We start from the raw sequence: 25,267 nt of genomic DNA, 5'->3' as shown, positions 1-25,267 counted from the left end.
GATTTTTTTTAATTTTTTTTTTTTTAAAACCTGTATCTTCATTTTGACCTAATAAACTAGTCTGCAGGCAAGCACATGCTAGAACAGCAGTTCTTCAGATTGCTTCAGATTTGCCTCCTACAAAACCAGAGCCCTTACTTTTCCTCAAGCTTTGGTTTCTGAACGGCCCCAGTTTTCAGACAGGTGTGTATCAGCACAAACGCACGGTGTCAGCAGAGGCAGCTCTCCCGTCTTCCCCCCAAACGCAACTGTTTGCTCCTGTGCTCTTTCAGCAGTGTTGCTGGCTTCAGGAGACTGCAAAAAGGTTTAAAACTTCCAGATTGAATGTTGCAGCAAGATTGTATTTTTTTTTCTGATTATGAAAAGCAGTATTATTGCAAGGCAGAGATAACAGCTACAGCCAGAGCATCTGGGAACAGCCCAGAATCTCCTACTGCTACAGCCTAGAAGCCACAGCGCTAATGAAAGGCTCATTTTTCCATCCGGGTGCTGACTTATGAACAACGGCAGCATCAAGTGAAAGGGATGAAGAGGTTCCTGCTCTCACTGTCCCCCTTACCAGCCGCCCAGGGGCTGCAGCAGAGATGACTGAACTGGAGGTGAAGCAGCTTTGACCTAAAATTAGTATGTTGGCAACGGACAAAATAAAATCCTTTTTTAACTACATTAACTGGGCTCCCAACGGTGGCAGCTCTGGAGTTGCCCAGGATTCAGCCACTTCACCACAGAGTTAACGTGTGGGAAGAGCTCAGATAGCAAAGAATTAGATCTTTTAATCCAGCTGCACTCACAGATCAACACCATGAGAAGCCAAACCAGCCACATGAGCCCTTCTCAGTCTCCCTCTGCCCCCCTTAGTCTTACTTTTCTCAGGGTTACGTTGCCAAGCTAGAAACACCCACCTTGGTGACAAACGCCTAACAAAACTACACCACCTACATCATTTCAGCAGCCCTCCAAACAGCTGCACGTACAAGCAATAAGGACCTGCGGGGAAAGAGAAATAAGTGCCAAAGCAGCGCGCAGAAACCCTGCAGGAGTGAACCGTGCTTGACACATCGAGAAGCATTCCCTTGGACACGGACCAATGTCACCAGAATACCTAGAAACCCCTGCTGCAACCAGCTCAGGTTAGTTCCTGCATCTGAACACAAGCGTGACATTACTCAGCTCCTGCATATTTCTTTGGAACATACTTGATTTTTATTACTATTTTGGTAACTAGGTAATTCAAACATATCATCATCTTTTTTTTTTTTTCCCCCCCCTCCTGGTGTGCCCTGCAGTCAGCAGAACAGGGTCACGGCAGACTTTGAAGCTGCTGTCTGGCTTGTATAACGTGAATAATTTGAGTATGGTAGGAAAAAAACCTGTAGTATCTGTAATATATAGAACCAGCTCATCTGCAAATACTACAAACAATGACGGAGACACCTGGATTATTAAATTTATTCATTTCAGACTTCTTTTTACACAGTACCTTCTCAAATAATGCAAAAAAGCATATTCTCACACTACTCCTGCGAGCTATCCCTGCTTTACAGCTTTAAAAATAGCACAGTGATGACTGAACCAATAAACAAGGACAATTTCCCTCTAAATGCTCACAGTTTGGCTTTCGTTATTCACAATGATACTTCAACTGCGTATCATCAAACATGCTATCAGATTATTCTGGTTAAATAGAAGTCCTCATTCACAGCTACGTGTTCAAATATGCATGGTTTTGGTACACATCACATCAAGAATTTCAATTTTTTTTTTAAGCAGCTCATTTGCAAATTATCTAGCATCACTGAAATCAGCTTGTCCTCATCAACAACAGCCCCGTAAAATAAAAAATACACGGCAGTTCTACTTTGCTGACTCTCTATAAGCCAGTGCTGCTACCCTGTAAGATGCATCAGTAACTTCAAAACACTGTTTTTCTGCACATATTGGTATATATTACTTGGAATATTCAAATCCCCATTAAAATCAATGATGCCAGAGCTCTTCTCTGACACTGAACAGGTTGTACAGATTAAGGGTTTCCACTTAAAAACAGAATTTAACACAATTACAGCGCAAATACCCAGCTCCTGATGAAGGAAGGGGCTGGGATGGGACCAACTTGTGACACTGGTACAAAATCTTTGCATGTTGGATTTACTAGGAAGCTTCGAGGTTTGGATTTGGATGGAAGCAAAGAGTAAGCAAGGACTGTGACTGCTTGGTGCGGTTATTTAAATATGGGGTTTTTTTTCAAAAGCTGTTTCCTCAAAATGCCAGATGATTGTTAGCTCCAGGTGTCGTGCCTGACTTTAGGGAGTCACCAAACCACAGACAAGAAGAACAAGCAGAGAAGAGCCTGCACTGCTTGCAGCAGTCGGCATCCTCACTGGTCCCCCTCCTTGCAAGCATACCGGTTTCTGCTCCCCCCTTTTTCCACAAGCCCAACCTTCAGCATTCCCCATGTTGGTAAACTCAGCCTTTAAATGGATACAAATACCCTGACCCAAGAGGAATTACTTCTCCCACAAACGTGGCTCAACCACTGTTATCCTTTTCTTCTGCAGCAGTTTGTCTCTGCGTACATCATCTGTGTCATTACCTGCCCTGCTAGATTTTTAACCACCTTTTTCAGGGCTTCGTATGATTTAGCATTCATGCATTTAAGGGGCAAAAGCAGCAAGCTGAGCCAGGAAAGAGAATCCCAAGTATTAACTGCAGAGCTACAGGCATTTTTCCTACTTTAACATGAATAATCAGATTGTCACTGAGGGAAGGCAGCGAAGGAAACGTGGTTTCCTCCTCCTCGGACAAAGAGAGTTTGTGCAAAGGACAACACAGACACCAGATACGCACTCCCTTCCTTCCTGCTTAAGACACTGTCGTTACTATTCTTGCAGGGATGCTACAAAGGAAGAGGGTGAAAAGGAAAAGCAAGACAGAAAGTGTCCCTCTTTTGAGGCGCCACCTCCCCAAAGTTCAGGCTTACCTTACGTTTTTAACATAATAATTGCAATTATTTTACCAGCAGCTATACTGTGGGATGCAACTGTCCCTTAGTGCAAAGGTAAACAGAACACAAAGCTTTGGGGAGGAAACAATCATCTTTTTGCTTTTTAAAAAAAGGTAAGACACTCAAGCCGGTAAGCCCCTACCAAATTTTAGACTGCAGTGATGTGGGTCAGCTAAAGATGCAGAGTGAAATATTTAAACAAGTGTAATTTTGAGACCTCAGGGTGCACAGATGTCCTGCTAGCCGCTGTCCCCCTCCCAAAGACACTTTTGTTACTTCATCTATCAACATGGAATGTGCCTAGATTCAAAACTGTTGTTAACAAAGGCACGAGAGCAAGGATAATGTCACAGTAGATTATTATTTCATAATATCTGTAAATACTAGCATGGATTTAACTTGGCTCCTTACAGAGACTGAAATTACAGTCCCCACCTTGACTGCAGCACATGGCCCACAGCCTGGGGGTGGTCTGGTAATGACCATTACATAATTAAGTGAATTAGTATTTCCCATAATAAGGGTACTCAAAAATAAAGAATGTATGTGCAAGTCTGTGTGTGCTGGGGGCAGAAATGACAACATCTCCGCTGCTGGAAGCGGATCTGTGAATCTTAGCGGGGACACCCTTCCGTTTACAACATGCCTTTCGCTTGTCCTGTACCATTTTGTCCCATTTTAACCAGAACATGAACTTTGAGGATGAATACTTGTGCTCAGGAACACAACCTGCAGTCAGCTGAGACCCCTACACCACGCAGATGTCAAACCACATGTTTGCAGCTTTTATCCTACTTTCCTCCAAGACAAAAAAGCTCCATAATTTGTCACCTTCCGTCTCTCTCTAAGGATGTTTCCATCCCTGGAGATACTCAAAACCCAAGTGGACATGGTCCAGAGTAACCTGCTCCGACCCAGCTTTGAGCAGGCGCTCCAGCGAAATGATCTCCATCTCTCATTCAACCTCAACCTTTTTATGACACCGTGGCAGCAATCAAATAAAACATTCCATTTCCATTTTACTCCGTTACACTGAAGCCCAGAGATACCACTGCATACAGCTTTGCGCAAATTCAGACCGTTTAAAGCAACTAAATAAATCACTGGTTTCTAACAGCACCGTAAGGAGGGGTCTATGGAGAACATGGGCACAGCCCTTCCAGGCCACAAGGAGCCAGAAGTGGAATTACCGCTCCGTAGCCATCAAATCCTCTTGTGCTCCTTATATATATATATAAATATTAAAAAAAAAATGGCTCCAGAGCTTATTCTTCAGTCCCCCAGCCTGGCACAACAGCTAACAGCACACTCCGGTAATTCAGTGTCTCTTTCTCCCCAGTTTGATCTAGTTGCAGGGATATTTTATGCCCTCTATGGTTATAAAATACAGACTGTGTAAAGCTCTGACTTTTTTTGCTGACTTTGGCATTTATTGGGACATATTGCCTTCTGCAACACATTGTGTTTGTTTAAAAACTATGTATTTTCTGGAGCATGCAAGAAAACATCCATTAAGTCGCACAGAACAGAAGGTATTATTGCAGAAGGAATACCAGAATAGAAATTATTAAACATAAGAAAATGGCAAGTTGCCTCACATTATTTTGTCTTCTTGCATTATGAAGAAAAATGTGGTTCGACAAGTGGTAAAGTCTGAAAAACATCAAAATAAAGCATAGTCCACATGACTGTGAGAACAGAAAACATGCACGGAAAAGTCCTGAAGAAAGGGATTTGCAGAATTTTAAGACAGTTAACAGAAGAGTTTGATTTTCTATTAAAAACGCTATTTCACACCCCACCCCCTAAAAAAAGAAAGTTACTGGCAATTTTAAAGCTGCTTTTGATTCACAATTGTATCACAAACCAAATGAAAACTCTCCCGCTAGATCATGCATCCAGGACGCGCCGGATGGCCAACACACCTACTGTGAGAGCTTTTTCATTCAAAATAACTCAGTTTACACCAAGGTGGACAGCCCAGGACAGACTCTGAACCAGGCCAGGGTCCCTTCTGAAAGAAAAAGCTCAAGCAGCAGTAGAAAAAAAATATGTATCTTCCCCCTCAGGGCAACAAGACCACACAGAGAAGTATTAAACACACCTCTCAAAGCAGTAATCCACTGCAAAATGCAGGAGCAGCAGCAAGGGAGCGGGTCTGCAAGCAGACCTAGTCCCAGCCAGACTCAGTATTTGTGCTGCAATCTTCCCTTTGCACACGTACATGATAAAATTGTAACGGATTTTCCTTTCTTTCCTTTCCCTGTTAGAAAAAGGAAGAATTAAAGGCTGCTTCTAGCCCTTCTGAAATACACAAATATTAAACCGAATTCATTCATCCCACCTACGTTGTGCCTTTAACTGTTTCCAAGGTTAAATAATTACTAAAGTTAACAGCATTAATCAGCATTTGAAGGCACATTATGCCTTCCCCACTATCCCAGATCTCCCTTCCTGCACTTCTTACACCCAGCTGCTCTCCCCAAATTAGCAGACCCCCATCAGGTTGGGCACCCCTCCACAAACGACCCTGGTAGCAGGTGCTGAGACACAGACATGCTTTCCACTTCCAGCGCAGATTTGCTCAGATTTAAACTAATGAGGTAAAAAGGCACAGCAATGAATCAAAAATAATGAAATACGTTATATGAGCAAATATTCCCAGCGTTATTAACCCAATCAAAAACCTACTAATCCTATTACAAAACAGAGAGTTCAGCTGCACTTCCAGAAGGTCTTTAACACAAAGGCCCAAAGAAGATTACACTTCTCCTGGATTTATCAGCCATTAAATAACTCGCATTTTCAAATCTCCACCTGCAGCCATATATTCCTGCAAGCTCCGAATTAGTGAGCTGCATTAAAAATAGGGGTTGCAAAGAAGCCTAACCTGGACGTCTGGAAGCACACAGAAGAAAAGCACGAGAGGTCAAATTCTTGACTGCTCAGAAAAAAAAAAAAAACGAAAACATTAACACATGTGTCCAGAAGGCAGGTTTCTTGCCCACAAAGCACTATCAGGAGTTTAGTTGCTTAAATTCTTTTTATCCTCATTATCTGGTATGGCCAGAAGACCCAAGAAGCTGAAATCCACCGCTCGGAGGGGCAGCACGCACTTGCAAACTCCTCCCTGGGCTGGTCCAGCCCCGATTTCTTCACTTAATGCATGGAGAATTGAATCTTTCATTCTGTGTCCACATCAGCGTGGCCACGAAGATGATTGATAATTAATACCTTGACTGACAACCGTACCTGCTCGACACGTTACAGGATTCCACGGGTTTTAATCGGCATGAAATCCGCTATAACGGCACCTGACATGGAACAAGGAGGTTCCTGGATGGAAAAACTCTCTGGGTGACAAGTTCCCTGCAAAGCTTAGAGAACTGACTCCAACCAAGCTGTCTACAAAAGATGCTCTCAAAAGGCAGACATGGCAGGGTGTCTGAACAAAATAAAAATAAAATTAGGGAGCCCCTTGTGCTCCAGGGGCCGTGGAAGTTTACTACCTGACTTTACGCAGATTACTTCTGAGCAAAGTATACGATTAACGGGGAATAGCTGCACTTGGGGGAAGAGGAGCATAACGTGTCGCTCACCGGTAACAAGGCACAGAAGGCAGCTGCCACCAGCACAAGGGGTGAGCAGCCACCGTTAACACTCAACCACATCCCAGGGCACCCAACTTACTACAGGGCACAAACGGGCAAAGTTACGATGCAATTACATTCCTCCTTCCCTTCCAATCCGTTAGTAAATGTCACTTTATTAAAAACATCTAAAATGTAAAATTGGGCTACAAATGATGAGAGGGAAGTATTGAATAAACAGCACGGTTCTACCAGGATTCCAGCTCCTGGAGAAAGGATCCAAGATAATAAAGGGGGGGCTTGGGGATTGCCTATAAACATGCCACAGATGGCACACAGACACGCTTCCTGGCACAGATTCCCAGACCTTAAGGTACCAAGGAATGTCTCACTGCTATTACAAACGCTAATTTAGCAATGGTGACATTTTTTGAGGACCAGAATGAGACCACAAAACTCTTTTCACTTAAGGCAAAGAACCAGATGGTAACAAGTTTCAGCTAGTACAATCTGTTTTGGATTTAAATCAGCCACCTAGAAGTCAAGATCTCTGTACACCAAGATGCTGGGAAGTCAGCTCTCTTGCACTTTTGTTTTCTGCAGATGTATCTCAACGTTGGTAGAAACGGTAAGGGTATTAAACACGGCTGTCAGTAACTAAAACAGCTTCGGAGTCAGGTCTCAATAGATGCCACAGGGTCCTCTGCTCACTGGGTACTTCATCATTTTAGCCTGAGAGGTAGCCATGGGCACGAAGCGCCGATCTGTTCAGTGCACAGCATGTTCTTAACGAGAACTAAACCTTTCCCTGATTACAGAGGAAATTCCTGGCAATTTGTTCCAAGCGTGGTTGGTCGGTGTTTTACAAACTGTGGTCCCAGCCTAAAAGAATCCCTCAGCATGCACATCACAGCCCGCAGTTTTAAAGCTGAGGCAGAGAAAGCCAAGAGTCTTTTCCAAACCATTCCCCCCTCTTGTGTTGCTTCATCTCATGCGCCAGAACCCACTGCACTTGTTCCTTGGGATCCTTCAAAACACTCCTAGGTCACCAGGAGGGATGAAATGGTCTTCTCCTGATATCCTAAGCTTCGGATGCTGCCTCCTGCTCATGGTACAACTGGAGGAGCCCTCTCCTCCTCTTTTCATCACTCACTGGACAGAGGGAAGCATTTTCCTGCTGCCTCCTTCCAAACCCCAGTCTGGTTGCTTTGGAAGAGCTCCACTTTCTTGTTATTCCTGTCTTAACACGGCCACACCATAAATTACTGCAATGTAAAGCTGGAGTGGGGGGCAGATTTACAGCGTTTCAGCTGCTTTGTGTTAACTGCCTGTGTGAACGCTCTTTGCCTGCACTACTTGCACTGGGCTATCTCACATCCATCGTGGGATGGGTGTGCTCAGGCAAGCAGTTACCCTGCAGTGCCTGGCACACTGTAAATCCATGCCCTGTCTGATCTCAGAATAGCTTGATCCAGTAGCTACACTCAAGGAGAAACTTCTCTGCTCCTTTTCAATGATTCCTCCTTCCCTCTGTATGCTGAGAAAGCGAATTTTCTCAAACAAGATACTTCTGAAGCCTGCAAGCCAAGAAAGGAGGCAAAGGAGATGCACCCCTCCTCTCCCAGTTGGTACCAGGGGCCCTTCCATGCAAGGAACAGCAGAAATATGGAATTTTATGTACACGAGGCCACATCTGGCCATAACATCACTGCAGCAACATGTGCTCTGCATTCCCCAACGCCAGCGGAGTTCAACACATTCCTGAGAGCAGCAGTATGATTTCAAGGCCCTGGAATTTGGGAAGCAGAAACACTGTCTCTTGCTGCAGCGACGGGGGTGTGGGACCGTTTCACATCACTGCCAAGCTCTTCCCGTTTTGCTGCTGCCCTTCAGAATTGGTTTTTGTAAAGTGCCAGCGGCTGGTCATTCTGAAAGACTTTGGAGGAAGTCAAACAGCAAGCCTTGCTCTTGGTTTGGCTATGTCAGATGGAAAAGGTAGAAGGATAAGTGAGAAAGACACCAAACCACAGCACCGCATGACCATCTGTTTCTGTTTATTTAAATAAAGTTAAAGGAAAGCCAGCTACAAAGGTACCACATACATTTGCACCTGACTTTCCTTCCCACAGGAGACACTCAATATCCCACACACCTGATCGGCGGTTCCCAAAGCCTCTCTTACAGATGACTCAACATGATGCTGTCCTCTTGTCCCACAGAAGTTTGCAGGGCTCTATGAAGTGCTCCAGGTCCCAGTGCCCACAGCTTTTGTAAGGGACAGTAGTTCCTTTTATCACTTACCAGCATGTTAAGGTATTACCTAATCACCCATCACCCAGACTTACTGGAACAGGCAACTTTAGAGCTGCCAGGACAGAGAGGGGACCATTTGCAGAACCACAGCACTTATTAACCCTCCATTCTCCTTCGCAACACGGTTTCTGCAAGATCCCCACTAGAAGAAACCGGTAAGCGACTGTGAGCTCCAAGAGGAGCGATGCTGAGATGCCTGCTAGGAATGAGCAAGGGACTGACCTCTCTGCTGAGCGCTGGACCAAGAGTTTGCACTCAGTAATTTGTGATTGCACGAGCAAGTAACACATATTCTACCACTAGCAACATTATTTTTAGACCTAAGTGATACCCAAAGCCCCCAAACATACATAAATATTTTCAATCACTGCTGCCTAAACAGCAGTCTTACCTTGGAAAGACTCAGTTTGATGAGTATTCAGTAAGTCACGGTTCTGGTGGAGAAATCAACCCCTTAATCAGATTCTGTTTCAAACAAAGAGGTCTCTTCCTTACTTTTTTAACTACGCTCTCTAAGCCAGAACACACACCCCCCTCGCCACGCACAAACACAGCCCATTAGACACAACTGGACAAATGCAAAGACAACCTTCATTCAATCACCAACAAAGCGTAGGTTGTCAAGATACAGAATAGTTTGTGAAGTGTTATATTGCTGTTAAAGGAATCAGTAATAACCCATTCATCAGAACACCATGTCAGCTCAGGTCCCTTCATCTCAAAAGGGAAACAGGATTTAAGGGATCCAAGAATCAGAGAAAGAACAATTTCAGCACGGAAAAAACTTTCAAGTGATGAGAGCTTTAAAGGATTTTGATTGTTCACCTAAAAGAAAGCAAATAAATGAAATCATGATAGATGTTCACAAAGCTGCAAGCCGTCTGGAAATTGGAAACTTCCACTCACCTCGTTTCTTAATACACAAGAGGGCATTCAATGAAACCCACAGAGGACAAATGAGAGATGCAATGAAAAGGTAATAATTTCATCCAACACTCCGCACTCAGCTGGGGAATTTCTTACCATAATATAATACTGAAACTCAACACCTGACAGGGGTAGACGTGAGACATACATAAGAATACTCAGAATTCTAGTGTTAAAAAAGCCCAAAACACTTAAGTTTACCCAAACCTCTAATAGTTCAGGGGTACAGAAAACTTTCTCTGGGGACACTGTATCCTGTAACTGCTTACATCAAAAGTCCTGGACCCCTTTTAAGCCTTACTGGTGGAAGTGTCCCAAGAGTAGGCACTTCCCTTTTGATTCTGCATCATCACCTCCAGCTGCAAGTGAGAGTCAACTGATGGGATGCCACAACACAAAGATACCTGGTCAGAGGCAAGTGCGTGCTGTGAACGAACAGAAACCACTATTTCTGCTGCTTTGCTACCAAATCCCAGCTTTGAAGGAGTCACTCGGGGAAAGCTCCCCAGACCTCAGTCCTCTACAGTCCCAAAAGCACTCAATGACGGACGCTTCGCCGGGCATATAACCTTGGATCTCGCTTTTTCTTCCTCTCACTAAGCACACAAGGGCCAGCCCCATAGAGTCAGAGGACAAATATCTTCCTAGAGCCCTCGAGGATCCTCAGCTGACATGGAGGACGTAAGGTCAAACCGCTCCTGCTAGCAGCACCAGAGTGACACAATCCGACACTCATTTCCAAGACGATAAGAGCCAGCAGAACAGGAAACAAGCGTTTTCCCCGCTGGCTGGAGTGGTGATTTGGCACAGAGCCTGCTCTCTACGTATGCACTGACTCAACAGGAAAATATTAAGGCAAGAAAAAAAATCTTGATTAGAATTTTTTTTTTAAAGAGGTTGACTAGAATGTTCTCTTTCTTCCCCTCTTATCTGCCACATGATTAGCTACCCTCTGTTGACGAGGTTTACCAGGAATTCAATTTCTTGATATACGACACAAGCCAGACAACATTTAGGGTTTGCTCTGCAACCCTGCTACGTCCTCCCTCTGTTATGTGAGGCTCAGTCTTCAAACCAGAGACTTTATTTCCAACAGCCATGCAGCAAGAGTGCAAGAAATGGCTCTGACACTGCTGCCTGCAAGCTACTTAATAGATACTTCAGCCTCTAATTTCCCACTCTGTAAAGGATGAGCGTTTGCACATTTTCAACATGACCACAAGTTCCCAGTTTTCCCCCCAAGTTTTACCTAGAAATGTGTAATATTAAGGTGAAGTGCTCCTTACACGACCTTATTTGTTATTCACGCATCTCCTCGTCTAAAAGGTCAGCTGCAGTTTAATATTTCATCCACATTAAAGAGGCTGGCAGGAGGACTAGAAAGCTTGCCTTCTCCCAGCTCTGCAACACGCTCAAGGCTCTCCCCACCGCCTTGCAGCCGTCCCCAGCCCATCCTCAGCTGTCACCTTGCCTCCCCACTTCACACCTTGCTCAGCAGAAAGCCGACCTACTCGCATCTTCCTACTTTGTACCATTGATATGAACAAGCACAAACTGAACAGGAGCAAACGAAACGCAAGGCTCTCCTCTACTTCAAACCTCAATGTTTTACACATCCCACTTTCCCCACCCTGCACCTTTTATCTCCCCTCTTTCTAAACCTCATAACCTGTCTCTTTTGCCCCTTCCTTGTTTAAGATAAGCTTCTCCACTCTCACATCAACCCTGTAAAATATTCATCTAATAAAGACTACAAAAAGACCAATTCATTCCGCATCTTACTAAAAGCTATTTCTCCATTCTTGTAACTCCTATTTATCTCTTCTTCTGTACTTCTTTTGCAATCAGTCCTTTGTTTCATTTCTTTTATTAGCATTCATTTTTGTAATTCATTTTACTGTCCCACTCCCTAGAAGAATTACAGAATTGCAGCATCCTGTACAAAACATCTGAAGTAGAAAATTCCTAACTGAGAACAGCGGGCACTTTTACAGCATTTAAAGTGGAAGTCAGACCATGCCCCACAGCAGCCTAACCCACCACTGAAGCACATTCCTCATCAATGAGCATTTCCTACCATTTTTCAAGTTGCTTTTAGTTTCTGTTACAGAATTGACAATGAACTGATGCCTAATAAATCTGAGCGCTACCTATAAGCCACTGCAAGGTTCGAGCCAGATAGACATTATTCACTAATGAAGTTTTCTACATGGGTCGCAGACAAGACAGCTATGTCGGTTTTGAGCAGCAAAGCTGAGAATTGGACAAGAGGAAAAGATGGAGGCTGGGAACACTCTGCTCCGGTGCCAGGTCTTACCTGTGAAAGCCCAGGGGACGATGCATGTCCCGGTGGCGTTGCAGCAAGATTTGGGTGTCCCTTATTTATTTCATGTGCAGTGTAAGGGGATGGGGCAGGAGGACCCGGTTGTCTTGCTACTTGTGTTACCTGTGTGGAGATAAACTGTTAGTAAAACATAGTATTAGTAATCCAATCTGTATAGATACCGTAATCTTTTTAAGAAAGCAGCTAGCAGCATCTTTATATACATATATATAAAATAATATCTAAGTGAAACGCTGTACAAGCTAGTCAACTGTTTGTATGACTCAAGAAGATGGAGAAGGATCAAAAAATAAGAGCACCAGCTGGAGTCACCGGTAGAAATACGTAGGAACTGGATGAGCTTTACTGCCGTGGTCTTGCTTTGCAATATCCCTTTGACTTCATATTGGGATCTTGCAATCTTTCTGTTACAAGCCACACCAAATGATACTGTGATTTTGCAAAGGGATACACGTTACCAGAGACCAAAAACACAAAGGGAAAATCTGCATACTCCCCTCCAAAAAGCAAAAAAAGGACTGCACAGAAGCCTTGTTATCTGAAAGGCATGCCATAAGCAAAGAATGAAATACCAAAGCAATTCTTGCATACACTTATCTCCTTTCTCAGCTTAGAAAAAAAATAAATATCAAAACACATGAAGCAAAATGTTGTAAAACCTATTCACGGCACATATACTTGCTCCACTATACTATCTCCAAATGGAAGTGTTTTAAATACACTTTATATAGTTGCTATGGTAAAAAAAAAAAAAAAAAAAGGAGAATCAAAGGGGGGGGGGGGGGGGGAATAATCGCATCACTGTTAGGTGACACCCGCCAACAATTCAATACAACTACATTTTCACGATTTGGTTAAAGCTTATAGAAGTTCAGCAGTCGCTTCCCACTGACCTTTTCTCAAATCTGTATTTTGTTGGCTGAAAAGCAGCACCTGGCTATAGGCACTTAAAAAACCAACACAGGCCATGTTTAAAAGGGGACCTTGCCACTGCGTAGGTAGATGTGCGTGCATATGTATTTCCCCAGCACTGGGAAATTCCAGGCAGAAGGAAATTCCTGCCTCTTGATCTTTAACGGAGTATCAGCACCACGCTCCAAGAGACCGAAGTACGAGAGCAAAAGTCACAGAGTTCACGACTAAATGCATTTTCCAAGTCATTTTATTGCATTCCAACCATCAGTGCCTGTCATTGCATTACCTAAACCACTAAACCAGCTGCACCGGCAATGAGAATTGTAACATGCAATTTCTTGAGGCTTGGAAATGGTCCAGAATCGTTCGCTGCGGGAAGATTTACAGCATCCTTGTGCTCATCAGAGAAAAGGGTGGGTCAAGTCAGAGAACCTCATCCTCTGTCCCCAGCTGGATCCTTCCTGTCCCTTCCTCAGGGGGAATAATTTTTTTTTTTTTTTTTTTTGGCTGATCTAGGCTGGCAGGTGTGCACACACCGCCTCAGCTGGCTGAACTGAAACCAGCGTGAAGAGACAGCATCATAAAACTTTCTGTGTCCCATTCCCCGAGAAAATCAAAGCCTCTTACATGACTCCTAAGACAACCCTGAAAGACTTGTCATGTCAATCACGCAGTAGTTGGTGCTTAGAAGTGACTACGTACAATGATGGGTATCAAAAAATGCAGTTAAGGAGGGGGGTGGGGGGAAGGAAGCAAAAACAACACAAAATACAAGGAAATCATTCCCATGTACAGCCCTATCAGTAGGTTGCATGCGTACTCATCACCAAGATGTCTCCTTGAATGTTGCTTCTTGGGGAGAAAAAGAAGTTATTCTGCAATAGCTGTGGTACTTCAAACACCACCAGCTTTCATCTCCCTACATTTATAAGTGCACACACAAACCCGTCTGATCTCCACCAGCACCCAAGTCCATGCAAACGTTTGACAAGGGGGACGGCAGCAGGAATAACACCCTAGATTAGCATCAGCGTCCAACAGTCCCCTTCACGAATTAAAACATGCAAACAACCCAGGCTGGAGGTTAATTAAAGACTGCAAGGAATGCTGTTCTGAATTGGGTATGAAATCTGGAAGCCAAACTGAAAGGAAAGCTGTGCAGCTGATGGTCCGTGAGATTCCCTTGTGCAATGCAGGAGGCAAGTAGCAAATCCACTACGGACACAGGTCTGGACCTATTAAAATTTGCCTTAAAGCCCAATTAATGCAACAGAACGACCATAAAATCATACCGGCTTGATACCTTGGCAACAACACACCTGGACAGTATCTGATGGGAGTCTACCACTGACCTGGTAGGACTTCCTAAGATTAGCCAAGTCTAGCTTAGTGGACACACTGAAAAAAGAAAAAAACACACCAAAAGAAAAAAAAAATGGGAAAAAAAAAGAAGAAAGATCCGTTTTCCTTCCAGCACCAGCAAAAGCAGAGTGCCTTTCTTGCCAGTTCCACCTACGTAGGTATTTCTCTTAGCTCCAACAACAAATTATTTACAAATAAACTGAAATGTAAGATACAGATTTGAATGTTAACAGGTGATCAAGGAAGACAAACACAAGCTTGCTGAACTCATGTCTTTGTTCAGTAATTTTTTAAAAAGCCAACCAGGGAGAGACTATACGAGCTCATAATTTCTGTTCTGGGATGCTTGCCCCCGCAGTGTCTGGGGTGTGGCTTTCTGTTTATTAAATGGGATGCTGTAGAACATAAAATTGGTCTGAGATTATGATGGAAGCAAATACCCTTCTTAAATCTATAGATTAAATTATTCCCCTAAAAATGAGCACACAAAATTACATACCAATTTGCTAGAGCATCAGTTTCTTTTTGCCTTAACTGAGTAGCAATAGGCTAACCTTTAGTTTTCCAGAAACCTTAATCCTGCGTTTTAAAGGAAATAATGAATGAAACATGAAATAAACACTCAGGCTGGAATTCTTTCTTTTCCTTTTGAGCTTACATCTTTTTGGTTTTAGCATCTTTCACAAGCTTTGGGTTACTCTTCCCCCCTCCAAGCATAATTTCAGACACATAGTTATGTCCATGAAACATTCAGGTTACACCAGAATGGATGGGACATGCCACAGACACCCCTTGATTATGGGAAATGCCCTGGCCATGATACAATAATAGTTTATCATTAATAAATTTATCATTAAGAACTGCTCTTGCCCTAAACAAAGCCCCTGCCCCCCAAAATAAAAGGGTTCAGACCTGGACAGAACCTCTTTCCTTCCAGCATTCAATTTATTTGCTTGGACTGCTCCGAACAGCTTCAAAGCAGTGTTACCAGTACCCCAGGAACTGAGCACCCCTCTTGCACACCGTGCAGCCTCCACCGCGGCCAGGCAGGGGGACGAGTCGGCCTCCTGACCCAGATCCTTCCCTCAAGCACAGGGTGGCTGGAGCAGCTAATCCTCCCTAATCTCTTTTCTGCAGGATTCTCTTCGTTGTAGGAAGATCCCTTTAAAGGACACAAAAGCGAATCACAGCACCTCTGCTGGGTGTGAAATCAGCAGGGGGCCACCAACAAGCATCCTGCTGCAGAGAAGGAACCAAACACCCAAAGAAGTCAACAACGGAGCCAAGCCTTAGTCACTGAAAATCTGAGGCGAGTAGGTTCTTCAGCACCTCACTTCCTCATTACCTTCTCTACCACCAGCTGGCACCAAGTCGGGCAACCTGACACGAGGTAGTATGTGCTCCGAAGAGACACAGCAAGGTTGCAATTAACACAGACAATTTAAACCAGTGCTGGATCCAGCCGTGCTGCAGAAACTCCGCTCAAGGCTCCAGCCGCCCAACTTTGGAGCACTCCTGTCCAAACAGGTGCATCACATCAACACCCACTTCTCATCAGCTCGCACTCAGGAGTCAATGTTGTTCCTTAGCTGATAAAAATTTATCCCAAAGTATTTTTGGTCCAAGCTTCGGCCCTTGAGATCACAGTGTGTTAGCGAGGCAGCTATGAGCCTCCACCATAATCTGCCAAAAAAGGTTATTTGTGCGAGAACTGGATGTACGTTAACATAGCTATTCTTCTTATCTGATTCTCAACTCATGCCTTGTGCTGAATTTGAAGAGTACATCTGCTTCTGAGCAATCGCCCATAATAATTTCATTTTCAATAGAAATCAGCCCCCATCGCTCTGGGTGCAGGCACACACCGTGGCCTGTGACATTTAAAGTCACCTTTGGTGCAATTCCTTTTGTTAGAATTCAACATCTTTCCCTCAAACTCCAAGTCACAAAAAGCTTCTCTGAATGTATTTCTTTGAAATATTTTACAACAGGAACAAAATTTCATTCTTATTCCCCTTTCCAGATTCCACAGGTTGGGGATGTACGAGTAACTGCCTTAATTTCTTGCAATATAAAGAATTAGGAAATGCCACACAAGAAGCTGCTTACAGGACAAAACCTAAATCTTTATGTCCAAACGTAGCTCCTGTGATATGGCATTCTCCATTATTGATGAGGGGATGAAATTACAGGATCAGTTCACTGAAACAGTTATTTCTGTGATTTGCTTTAAAATAATCCTACTGCCGGATTTATTTATTAAAAAAAAAAAAAAAAACACACACAACAAAAACCCCAAAACCAACATCAACAACCTACCAAATATCAGTATTTGTACGATCTACTACATCAAATAAATTAAGATGATGTATGATGAGGTTAGGTGGGTTTTTTCTAATACCAATATGATTTCATTGAGAAAGAGGTTCTACCAAAGTTTTGTTGGGAACTTTGAGCATCACAAAGTTCTCAGACAAACTTAAATTTCATCTGACAAATCACACTTTGCCTCTTCCTCACCTCCTGTCTCTGCCCTACAGAAATATGTGTTCCTCTGACTTAATTTTGGGGAGATTTTTGGGGCTCGTAGTGCAAGCCACATGATTTTCCATTCCATTTTTCAGCAAGCAGCACATAGTTCTCAGGGAAAAAAAAAAAAAAAAAAAAAAAAAAAGAGCCCAGGAATGTGCAGTTGAGGTCCTGATAATGCATGTGGAAAAGCATGGAAAGGATAACTCCGTGGTTTTTTTTTTTTCATCTTTATCTAACTAAAAATAGTGGTTTTATCTGTGGGTTGCCCGTATCTCAAATGATTTGTCTTCCCACTACATGCACGGCGTACTAGGACTTCAGGGAAACCACCGAGGCAGCTCAGAGTCACCGCATGGTAGCGTCAGACCACAGACCTCTTCCTAAACCAGCCGTCCTCCGCCAAAATCCACGTATTGGAAAACTGCGATGTGTAATCCGTGTGGAAACCCAAACAGGATGACTGAGCAAATAAAACATGGAAGTGAAAAAGCTGTCCTCGGCTGCTGAAGATGGTGCTCTTCCATACCTTTGTGTTACGTGATTTTTGTAAAATCTAGACAAACTATGTATAAAAACAATAAACTAAAAAGAAAAAAAAAAAGACCTATTTGTTGCAAACTCAGACCTTAAATACACGACCTACATGTTACTCATGTAATTAGTTGCAGAGACCTTTGATGAATGAATTTGTCCAGGACCTCCGATCACGTGCCTCTTCCATCCTAATTCATTTTTGCTAGAACTTACTCTGTCTGTCAAGGCTTCAAACAGATGCCCAAAAGGAACCTAGCTGAGAAATTTCTCTCCCTAAAACATGAAATTTTCTTTGAAACTTGTGTATTCTTAAAGCCTAGAACAGAGATACTCGTGGCACTGGCTTCTATTCCTGTAACATACCAAGGAGCGATATTTTTCCACACAGAAAAGCTCTTTTAGGTCATTCTTCACAGTTACTTTTATATTTTACATTAATTTAAATTTTCACAGTCGTTTTCCCACAGGCATCAGAATTATGTCTTTGGAAGAAAGAACTGAAAAAAATAACCTTCTTTTTCCCCCAAAAGGAATTCAGACATTTTTAAAGTGGTTTTTAAGTGTTGTATGGGGTATATAGAGGATAATATAAACTGAATTATTTACTACAACTGTTTGTACACTTATGTTCCTTTGGTTTTGACTTTTTGCATACATACATATGGATATACACACATATGTATGTATACAATATTGAGGACAGAGCTAGCAAAAAATAAAAAAACCAGTCTCCGCTGCTCAAGTCTGTCAATCCACTGCTGTCAAAGCCACAAACCTTGAAATCTTAACGCCTCGTCAAGAGCTGTACCCCCACCTTTCCGACCCCCCTGCATGGCAACCCACTGCCAGCTGCCCACCAGACCATCATCCACGGTCAGACCTGAGTCCTTCTGCTACTGCAGCTACCACCCAAGTCTCTGCCTTCCTGGGATCAATGGGCACTGGACAGCACTTCTGCACTTAATCCTGCACAAAGCCCGGTTCTGCATCTTGTGGCAGCAGTCCCTCTGGTAGAAGAGGTGATCACAACACTCTTCTCTACAACCCCAAAAAAAAGGAAGAGGCCAAAGATGCTCCAGACGTGGACTCCGCACGACGAAGAGAAGGAGCGGATAACCCCTTCGCCAGTTACTCAAGCAAACAGGAGGAAGGAGAAAACCCTGTACAGCAGCTTACGTTCTTCTATAAGCAGCTTACGTTACCGCATAAAATACAGTGAGTTTCTCCCATCTACAGCTTTTCTTCCTGTTTCCAAATAATTAAAAGAGCAGCTTAAAAGCAGGTTTTTTGGCATTAATAATATTTGCACTATCCCACCAGAAAAGCAAAATATTACTTTCCCAGGGCTGTGCTGATTTAGCAAAGCTTATAAATAACACTGGGCTTCCAGCTATTACTATTTGAAAAAAAAAAAGTATCACATGAAAGGAAAACAGTATCATATGTTCACAAATAAATGTTGCTATGTTTCTAAGCTAAATTTCCATGATAATCAAGCTTCACAAACAAACACATAGGATACTGAGCCAAAAGCACCTATCCCAAATATTCAATCTACTTTCAAAACATTTCATTGTCTGTGTAATGGAACGTTTCACATGAAAAACAAATCTTCCTCGATTATTTTTCCGATAAGAAACTATTAGAAACGGGCAGCCACTAATACACTCCAACAAGCCCGTCTTCAAGGTGCAGGAGGGCAGGAAAGAGATGGAGCCAAGGGACTGGAAACATGGGCCTGTCACATTTGCGCTCAGGTGAAGCTCTGTTAGGAAAACCCGCTTTTGTATCTACTAAATAAAACTTAACAAAAGCAATGTGACCACAGCGGCACCCGCCAGATACTCACAGTGCTGTACACAGCGGAGACGGTCGGAGTGAAGATCCGATCCTCGAGGGGCTGCTGAACAGGACCTCGGGGGATTCTGCAACACATAAAGTTAAGGAAAGCAACGTCGAAGGAATACGCGTGTTCCCAGTGATACACACAGTGACTGCGCTGGCAAGCAGTGTAGCCGGTCACCTTCCACGCTCGGGCAGACACACAAACATCCCCAAGGAACTCACAGGCAACCAGGCAGCTACGATCCTTCCGAGGTTTCCCAAAAGAGGAGCAAAGTGTGGCTTCAAAAGGCAGACGTCACCGACAAATAGAGCATCGAAAGCAAACAGATCGCCGAACGATCTACAAAACCTTGGTCCTGACAAGAGAATCCCCCACCTCTTTTTTTTTTTTTTTTTTTTTTTAAAGAGTAAGGGAAAAAACCCAAAACCCGCAAGCCCTTTGCATTCAGCGACAAACCCTGCTGATCAGCAGGGCATTTTCTGACAAAGGCAGCGCCTGTTTTGCTAACCACGCAGGAATCATGTTATAATTGTTTCCTTGTTTGCCTCTCTTCAACCAGTAACTCCTTTCCTCATCCACCCACCAAAACTGCTTCTAAAAAGGGCTGTCAGATAAATTCGAAGTTTCGATCATCTGCTGCAGGGTTACTTAAAGGCAATCTGCAACAGTTTTCTTAAATTGGAAAGGTATTGTGGGAATCCAGGGGGGGGACAGGGATGGGGGACACATGACTTTATGCAAGAAACAAACAAGCTAGAATCCGTTCTACTTGTGGAATAAAACAAAGGGATGCAGGTATGTAAAATAAAAAAGCCTCCTGACTTAGCTAACGCCTTGTGGCCTTAGGTCCAGCATACATCTATGCAGTATCAGATGCCCACTGTCATAAAAAAGACACGCTTAACTTGCTGAAAACCTTCCCACTAAATGCCATATTCAGATTTCACCTTTTTGCTGTTTACATTTTATACGTCAAAGCCTCTTGGAAAACGAGAGCAGCCTGATTGATGAAGTTCCTGGCGCACAAGCCAGCAACGCAAACCTCCTGTGTTAACGTCAGGGCAGACACTTAAAAAAAATAAAACAAAAATCACAAAAACGCTCCTTGGGTTTTGTTTCAAAGAGGAAAAAAACCCACTCATAAGTTAAATTTCAAATCTAGGACTAGTTTGAGTCTTTCAAGAGTCCTCCCTTTGCAGTACGAGTTTGATCTCCAAAGAAACACTGCTGCTGCCCAAACCTCCGCAGGAACCAACATCACAGCAGCAGGAGAGACGCTGCCAGCGGTGACGGGGCTCGACAGCGATCCCAGCTCTGAAACCCTGTTCCCCTCCCTTAAAATGGACAAAATTTGACAGGTTGAAGTAAGGGTTGTTCAGATGCGACCTGCTCGGTATCGGTCGATTGTCTGCAGCACACCGCAGCCAGATCTCAGTGCTAAGGCAGAGCAGAAACAAATTCACAATACTGCACTATTTTGGTTCCCAACGCATCACTAAAAAGGTCCACCACCCTCACCAAGCAGGCTAAGAAATTGTTCTAAAAACTTCCAATTTTGTTATATATTCAATGTTTGAATGCCAGGCACAATAAACCCCCTGCATTATAGGATTATGCATGGAAAAGACCGACAGTGACCTTTACAACACCTCTGCATGTAAGTAATGTCCCTGTTAAAGCCTGGCAGGTGTAAAACAGGACACCTGCGATCAGCTCCAGATTGAGAGAAGTGAGATGAGGATCTGGCGCCGCTGGTTCCCAAGATGGTGCTCACTCTGCCTACATCTCTCTTTTTTTTTTTTTTTTTTTATTAAATGAGTGCAAAAATTTATTTGCAGGGTCTAAGGCTTGCCTTCAATTTGCAGACTTGCCAACTCATGCATAAGTGGTATCATTTGATAAAAGAAGGAGGTTTTCAACAACAATATTACACGTAAAAAGCCTGACTCCAGCAAAAAAAATGGGAAGATTTGCCACAGACTTCAACAGAGCTGAGGCGCTGCTCCCACCCTTCATCAAGAGGATCTTGTATTCATTCCTGAATTTTGGATAACACCAACAGAAAGCCAGAATTTGGGAGAGGAGGACGAGAACCACACTGCAAGGTAGAATGAAAACTCACAAATTTTCAGCATGCCACTGCCATAGCACCCTACCCTCACACCCATAACCATCATCTGATAAGGAAAGATGGACAGAGGCAAGGTTTTAAGCTGCCACCCTTTTTGTCACAGCTGAGATTTCAACTATTGAGGCAGTTTTTGACGATTAATTGATGCAATTGCTGCTTCAAAAGGGATCATTCCTGAGTTTGGAAAAACTGTTTCATCCTCAAGAAGGTTGGGATTTATTTTCTTATTTTAGAACTTATATAAGCCAGGAGGAAATAATCTTCTTTGAGCAGAGTAACTTTTTTTTTTTTTTTTTTTTTTTTTTTACACCCAAGAACAGCTGTCTAAAGGAGTGAGCAGTTCAGATGAATTTTCAGAGTTTGGGGATGCTGTTTAAAATCGCTTCCAGGAAGTGATGACTCTCACCAGATTAAAAATAAACCTTTTAAGTCCTTTTTGCCAAAGGACTTGACCTGCACACCAGACTGATAGGGACAAACATTTCTTAAATTCCCGTAAGTCTTAATGAGATATAATGGCTGGAGAAAGTGATTATTTCCAACTTCTAAATTCTAGCATCTAGAATATTGAGGCAAAAAGCATCTACCCCAAATATTCAATTTACTTTCAAATCTAGCTTCCCTGCATTCGTCCCGGAGCTCGCTCCCGCTCCCCAGCAGAAGTTCCTACCTTCCCTCCCCTTCCATCCGCCAAAGGAGCCCATCAGGGGTAACAGTTGCTGTTATTTCAGAAGTGAGCCAGGGCGACTGCAAAAGTTCATCAGCAGATGCTTGCTAACGAGGCTCTTTTTCCTAGAAGTGGGTTAAAAGTGACAGCACAGGAGACTCCGCCATGGGACACGAATGGGTCATGGCCAGCAGGTGGGAAGCGAAACCTCATCCAGAGCATGGTTTCATCCACGCCGACAGCAAACCACCCTCCGGGCACTCCTCTTCTTTCTCTACACAGAAATTCTGATACCATCCAGAGCTGTACAACCTGAGATGCGACACCAACCACACCAACACTGCCCTCATCACACAGTAAAGTTTAAGAGTTAAAGCATAACCCAGCCCGGCTCAACTGCAGCGCTTAATTAACCACAGCGCAAAGAAAACGAGGATATGCTGAATAATTCAAGCAGCTCTTTCATGTTACTATTCTGGCATGCTGAGCTCCAATTCAGGAGGATCCTGTGCCCTCCCTCCTCCTCCTCCATCCTTGCCACCCACGTCACCCTCTTCAGCCGCACTGATTCAACTGTTTGTGCAGCCATGCTCCAAAACGATCCAGGAGGGTGGGAAGGGAGAGGGGTGGGGGTGGGTAAAGCAAAGCTAACCCCAAACCTCACACCATTTTCAGGGATCCTTCCATTACCACAGGGAGAAAAGACAGGGCGGGCGACGAAACAGAAGAGCAGGAGCAAGGGGAACCTCTTAAATCACATCTGCAACCAGCAGGTTAGCAAGTGGAACGACAGTCTCCGCTTGTCACGCTTGTGTTGGGCTGAACGACTCTTTACAGCTCTCCATCAGCATCACGTCAAAAACCAGAAGGACGGCAGCCAGCGGGTAGCACTGACTCTGGATTCTCTTCATGGCTGTTTAGGGCTCATTAACTCATGAAATATATATTTAAAAATCCACGTAAGTGAGATACTTCTGGGAGATTAATAAAAGCAGGCACAGATGCAATGGGAGTTCCACCTAGTCCCCATCTGGCTGCAGCAGTGATTACAAGGCTGGGGAATTTCAGGAGCTATTAAAGACCCAGTGGGAGAAGACAGGCAAAGATAGTAATGCCGGCTGGAAACGAAACTGAATTTTTCTCGAAACCAAAAGCCTCCCTCTAAAAGGAGGAGGGTATCTTTTAATTAGACAGCCATAGCCACGCTCTGAGGAGAGGGAGAACACTTCTCTGTAAAGCGATTAAAGAAAGAAAAAAATCCAGACCAGAGCTGCCCACCAGCTGCAGCGTTCAGCAGCATGACAAATGCAGACTTAAATAAAAGTCAGGAGGAATTTCTTGCAGAAATCTCCCCCTTGTATCGCATTTGTCTGCTTGTTCTAATCATGCTACAAAACTGAAATACTGCGAGATTTTTTGGTGTGCTTTTACAGCAACGAGCAACCTGAAACTATGCAGTAAAATAAGCTCTTACAGCAAGAATTTGTACTGGCTTTTCTGCTCTGTTCCTGTTTCCAGGATTGGAGGGGGAAAGAAAAAAACACTACTACACTTTCTTCCAAAATGGATTCATTCTCCCTCGAATGCTGCTTCTCACCTAAGCTCATTTTCAGCAACTAGCAACCATTTTATCCTGAGCATGCACAGACTGCCTCTCTCCTCACTTTCAGCTGACAGTAACGGGTAAGCACCTTCTCACGTGAATAAAAATATCTGCAGGTACCCAAGGGCGCGTATGCAAACACGTTACACAGAAAACGTTCCAGAACTAATGATTTTTATCCCTGCACAGAAATGGGAGCTAGTCTCCCACCAGCTATCCCTGGGGTTATATAATCCTGATGCATGTCCACGCTTGCACTGAAATTGTGTATTAAACAACTGAAAAAAATACAAGATAAAACCATCAAGCAAGATTACAGAAGGGCAAGAAACCACATCAAATTCGAGCACCTCTTTCAGCTTTTTGGTGCAAGGCATTTTTAAAAACGCTCGGAGTAGGGAGGTATCTGATGGCAGAAAACTGTTAAAAGAGTGTGTTTCTCCTCTGCAGCCTCTTCTCTATTTAACATGCAATTAAAACGCAGGAGGTGAACATCCTAACAGCAGAAGCACCTAATTTAGCAGGTTCGGAAACCACAAGGGCTCGCTTAGAAGATTAAAATGGAAAAGCTACGCCAGTCGCAGCAGCTTGCTGAAACTTCCCCAGCATCTCCCCATCCTTTGCAGCTCTGCCGTTCTCCATTCGCTGGGTGAAGCCTTTTGTTTGGCACGCTCGATCCTACCTGGCAGGCGAGGCTCCTGGAGCGTTTCGTTAGCAAGCCGGCTCAAGCACCCGGTCTTTTCCCCCCATCTGGCAGCAGCAAAGCCCACGGCCGCATCCGTGCCATCCGGGGATGACTTCTTAGCTTCTGCCTGCCTCTCACCCTTGCAAGCAGAGCTCTCACAGTGCGCTTGTGGTCTTAAAGAGATAGTGCAATGAGGGTCTTAGTGATACCTTGCAGGGGGTTTTGTACCCAAGCGCTTCCATGTTGCGGAAATCCCTCTGCTTCCTGACTTTTCCTGCTATGCATGCAGTGGAGGAGGGACAGGAGGTCGCATCATGCCCCTCTTAGCGAGTTTATATAGGACAAAAATCAAACCAGGCTTACAAAGAACACGTAAGGTAAAAAGCTCGCCTACAGCACGTTGTGTTTTAGAAATCTGCATTGCAATGTACGAAGGGCTTGGAAAGCTTCGAAGGAGAATTAAATCGCAGCACAAACTCCTCAGCAAGAAATTTTGCAACTCGTTTCCCTCGGCTTTCCGCTTGCTACCCCCAAACACAGCAACGCGCGCTACCACGAACCCGTTTATTTAGCAAGTACTTCGTGAATCAATTTTCCCTTCACAATAAATTCCTCTTTTGACAGGCCATGTTTCAGAAGCCAGAGGAAGGAAAGCTGGTAAAAACAAACTACAAGCCTTTAAAAACAAACAAAACAAAACAAAAAAACACACAAAAAACCCCACCAAAGCCAAACTCCACCAAGTGACGTGTCACATGGGGGGAAAAAAAATAAATACATGAGATCAAAACAGTGCCATGCACTCTCTCCATGT

At 43.7% G+C, this 25,267-nt stretch overlaps 1 protein-coding gene and 1 long non-coding RNA gene across 16 annotated transcripts in view; both read right to left on the bottom strand.

Annotated features, from left to right (window-relative positions):
* The window catches only part of EIF4G3 (eukaryotic translation initiation factor 4 gamma 3), a 147,387-nt gene that overhangs the window by 84,273 nt on the left and 37,847 nt on the right, over positions 1-25,267 (bottom strand). For 14 of the 15 annotated variants that reach the window (XM_080378792.1, XM_080378780.1, XM_080378787.1 and 11 more), the window contains 2 exons: positions 19,371-19,446; positions 12,152-12,295 (listed from right to left, as the gene is read on the bottom strand). In XM_080378792.1, coding sequence (XP_080234918.1) covers positions 12,152-12,295; positions 19,371-19,446 — 220 coding nt within the window. Of the gene's footprint in view, positions 1-12,151; positions 12,296-19,370; positions 19,447-25,267 lie in introns of those variants that run through there. The other variant, XM_080378793.1, reaches the window with a different exon arrangement.
* On the bottom strand, positions 1,264-12,143 carry LOC308060301. The gene is made up of 2 exons (XR_013926666.1): positions 11,465-12,143; positions 1,264-11,420 (listed from the first exon to the last, which is right to left on the bottom strand). It is a non-coding gene; the product is annotated as an uncharacterized lncRNA (long non-coding RNA).

This window comes from Falco punctatus (genome assembly GCF_963210335.1).
Source record: "Falco punctatus genome assembly, chromosome: 3".
In the NCBI taxonomy this organism is placed as follows: Eukaryota; Metazoa; Chordata; class Aves; order Falconiformes; family Falconidae; genus Falco; species Falco punctatus.
This window is presented reverse-complemented; position numbering and strand designations above follow the sequence as displayed.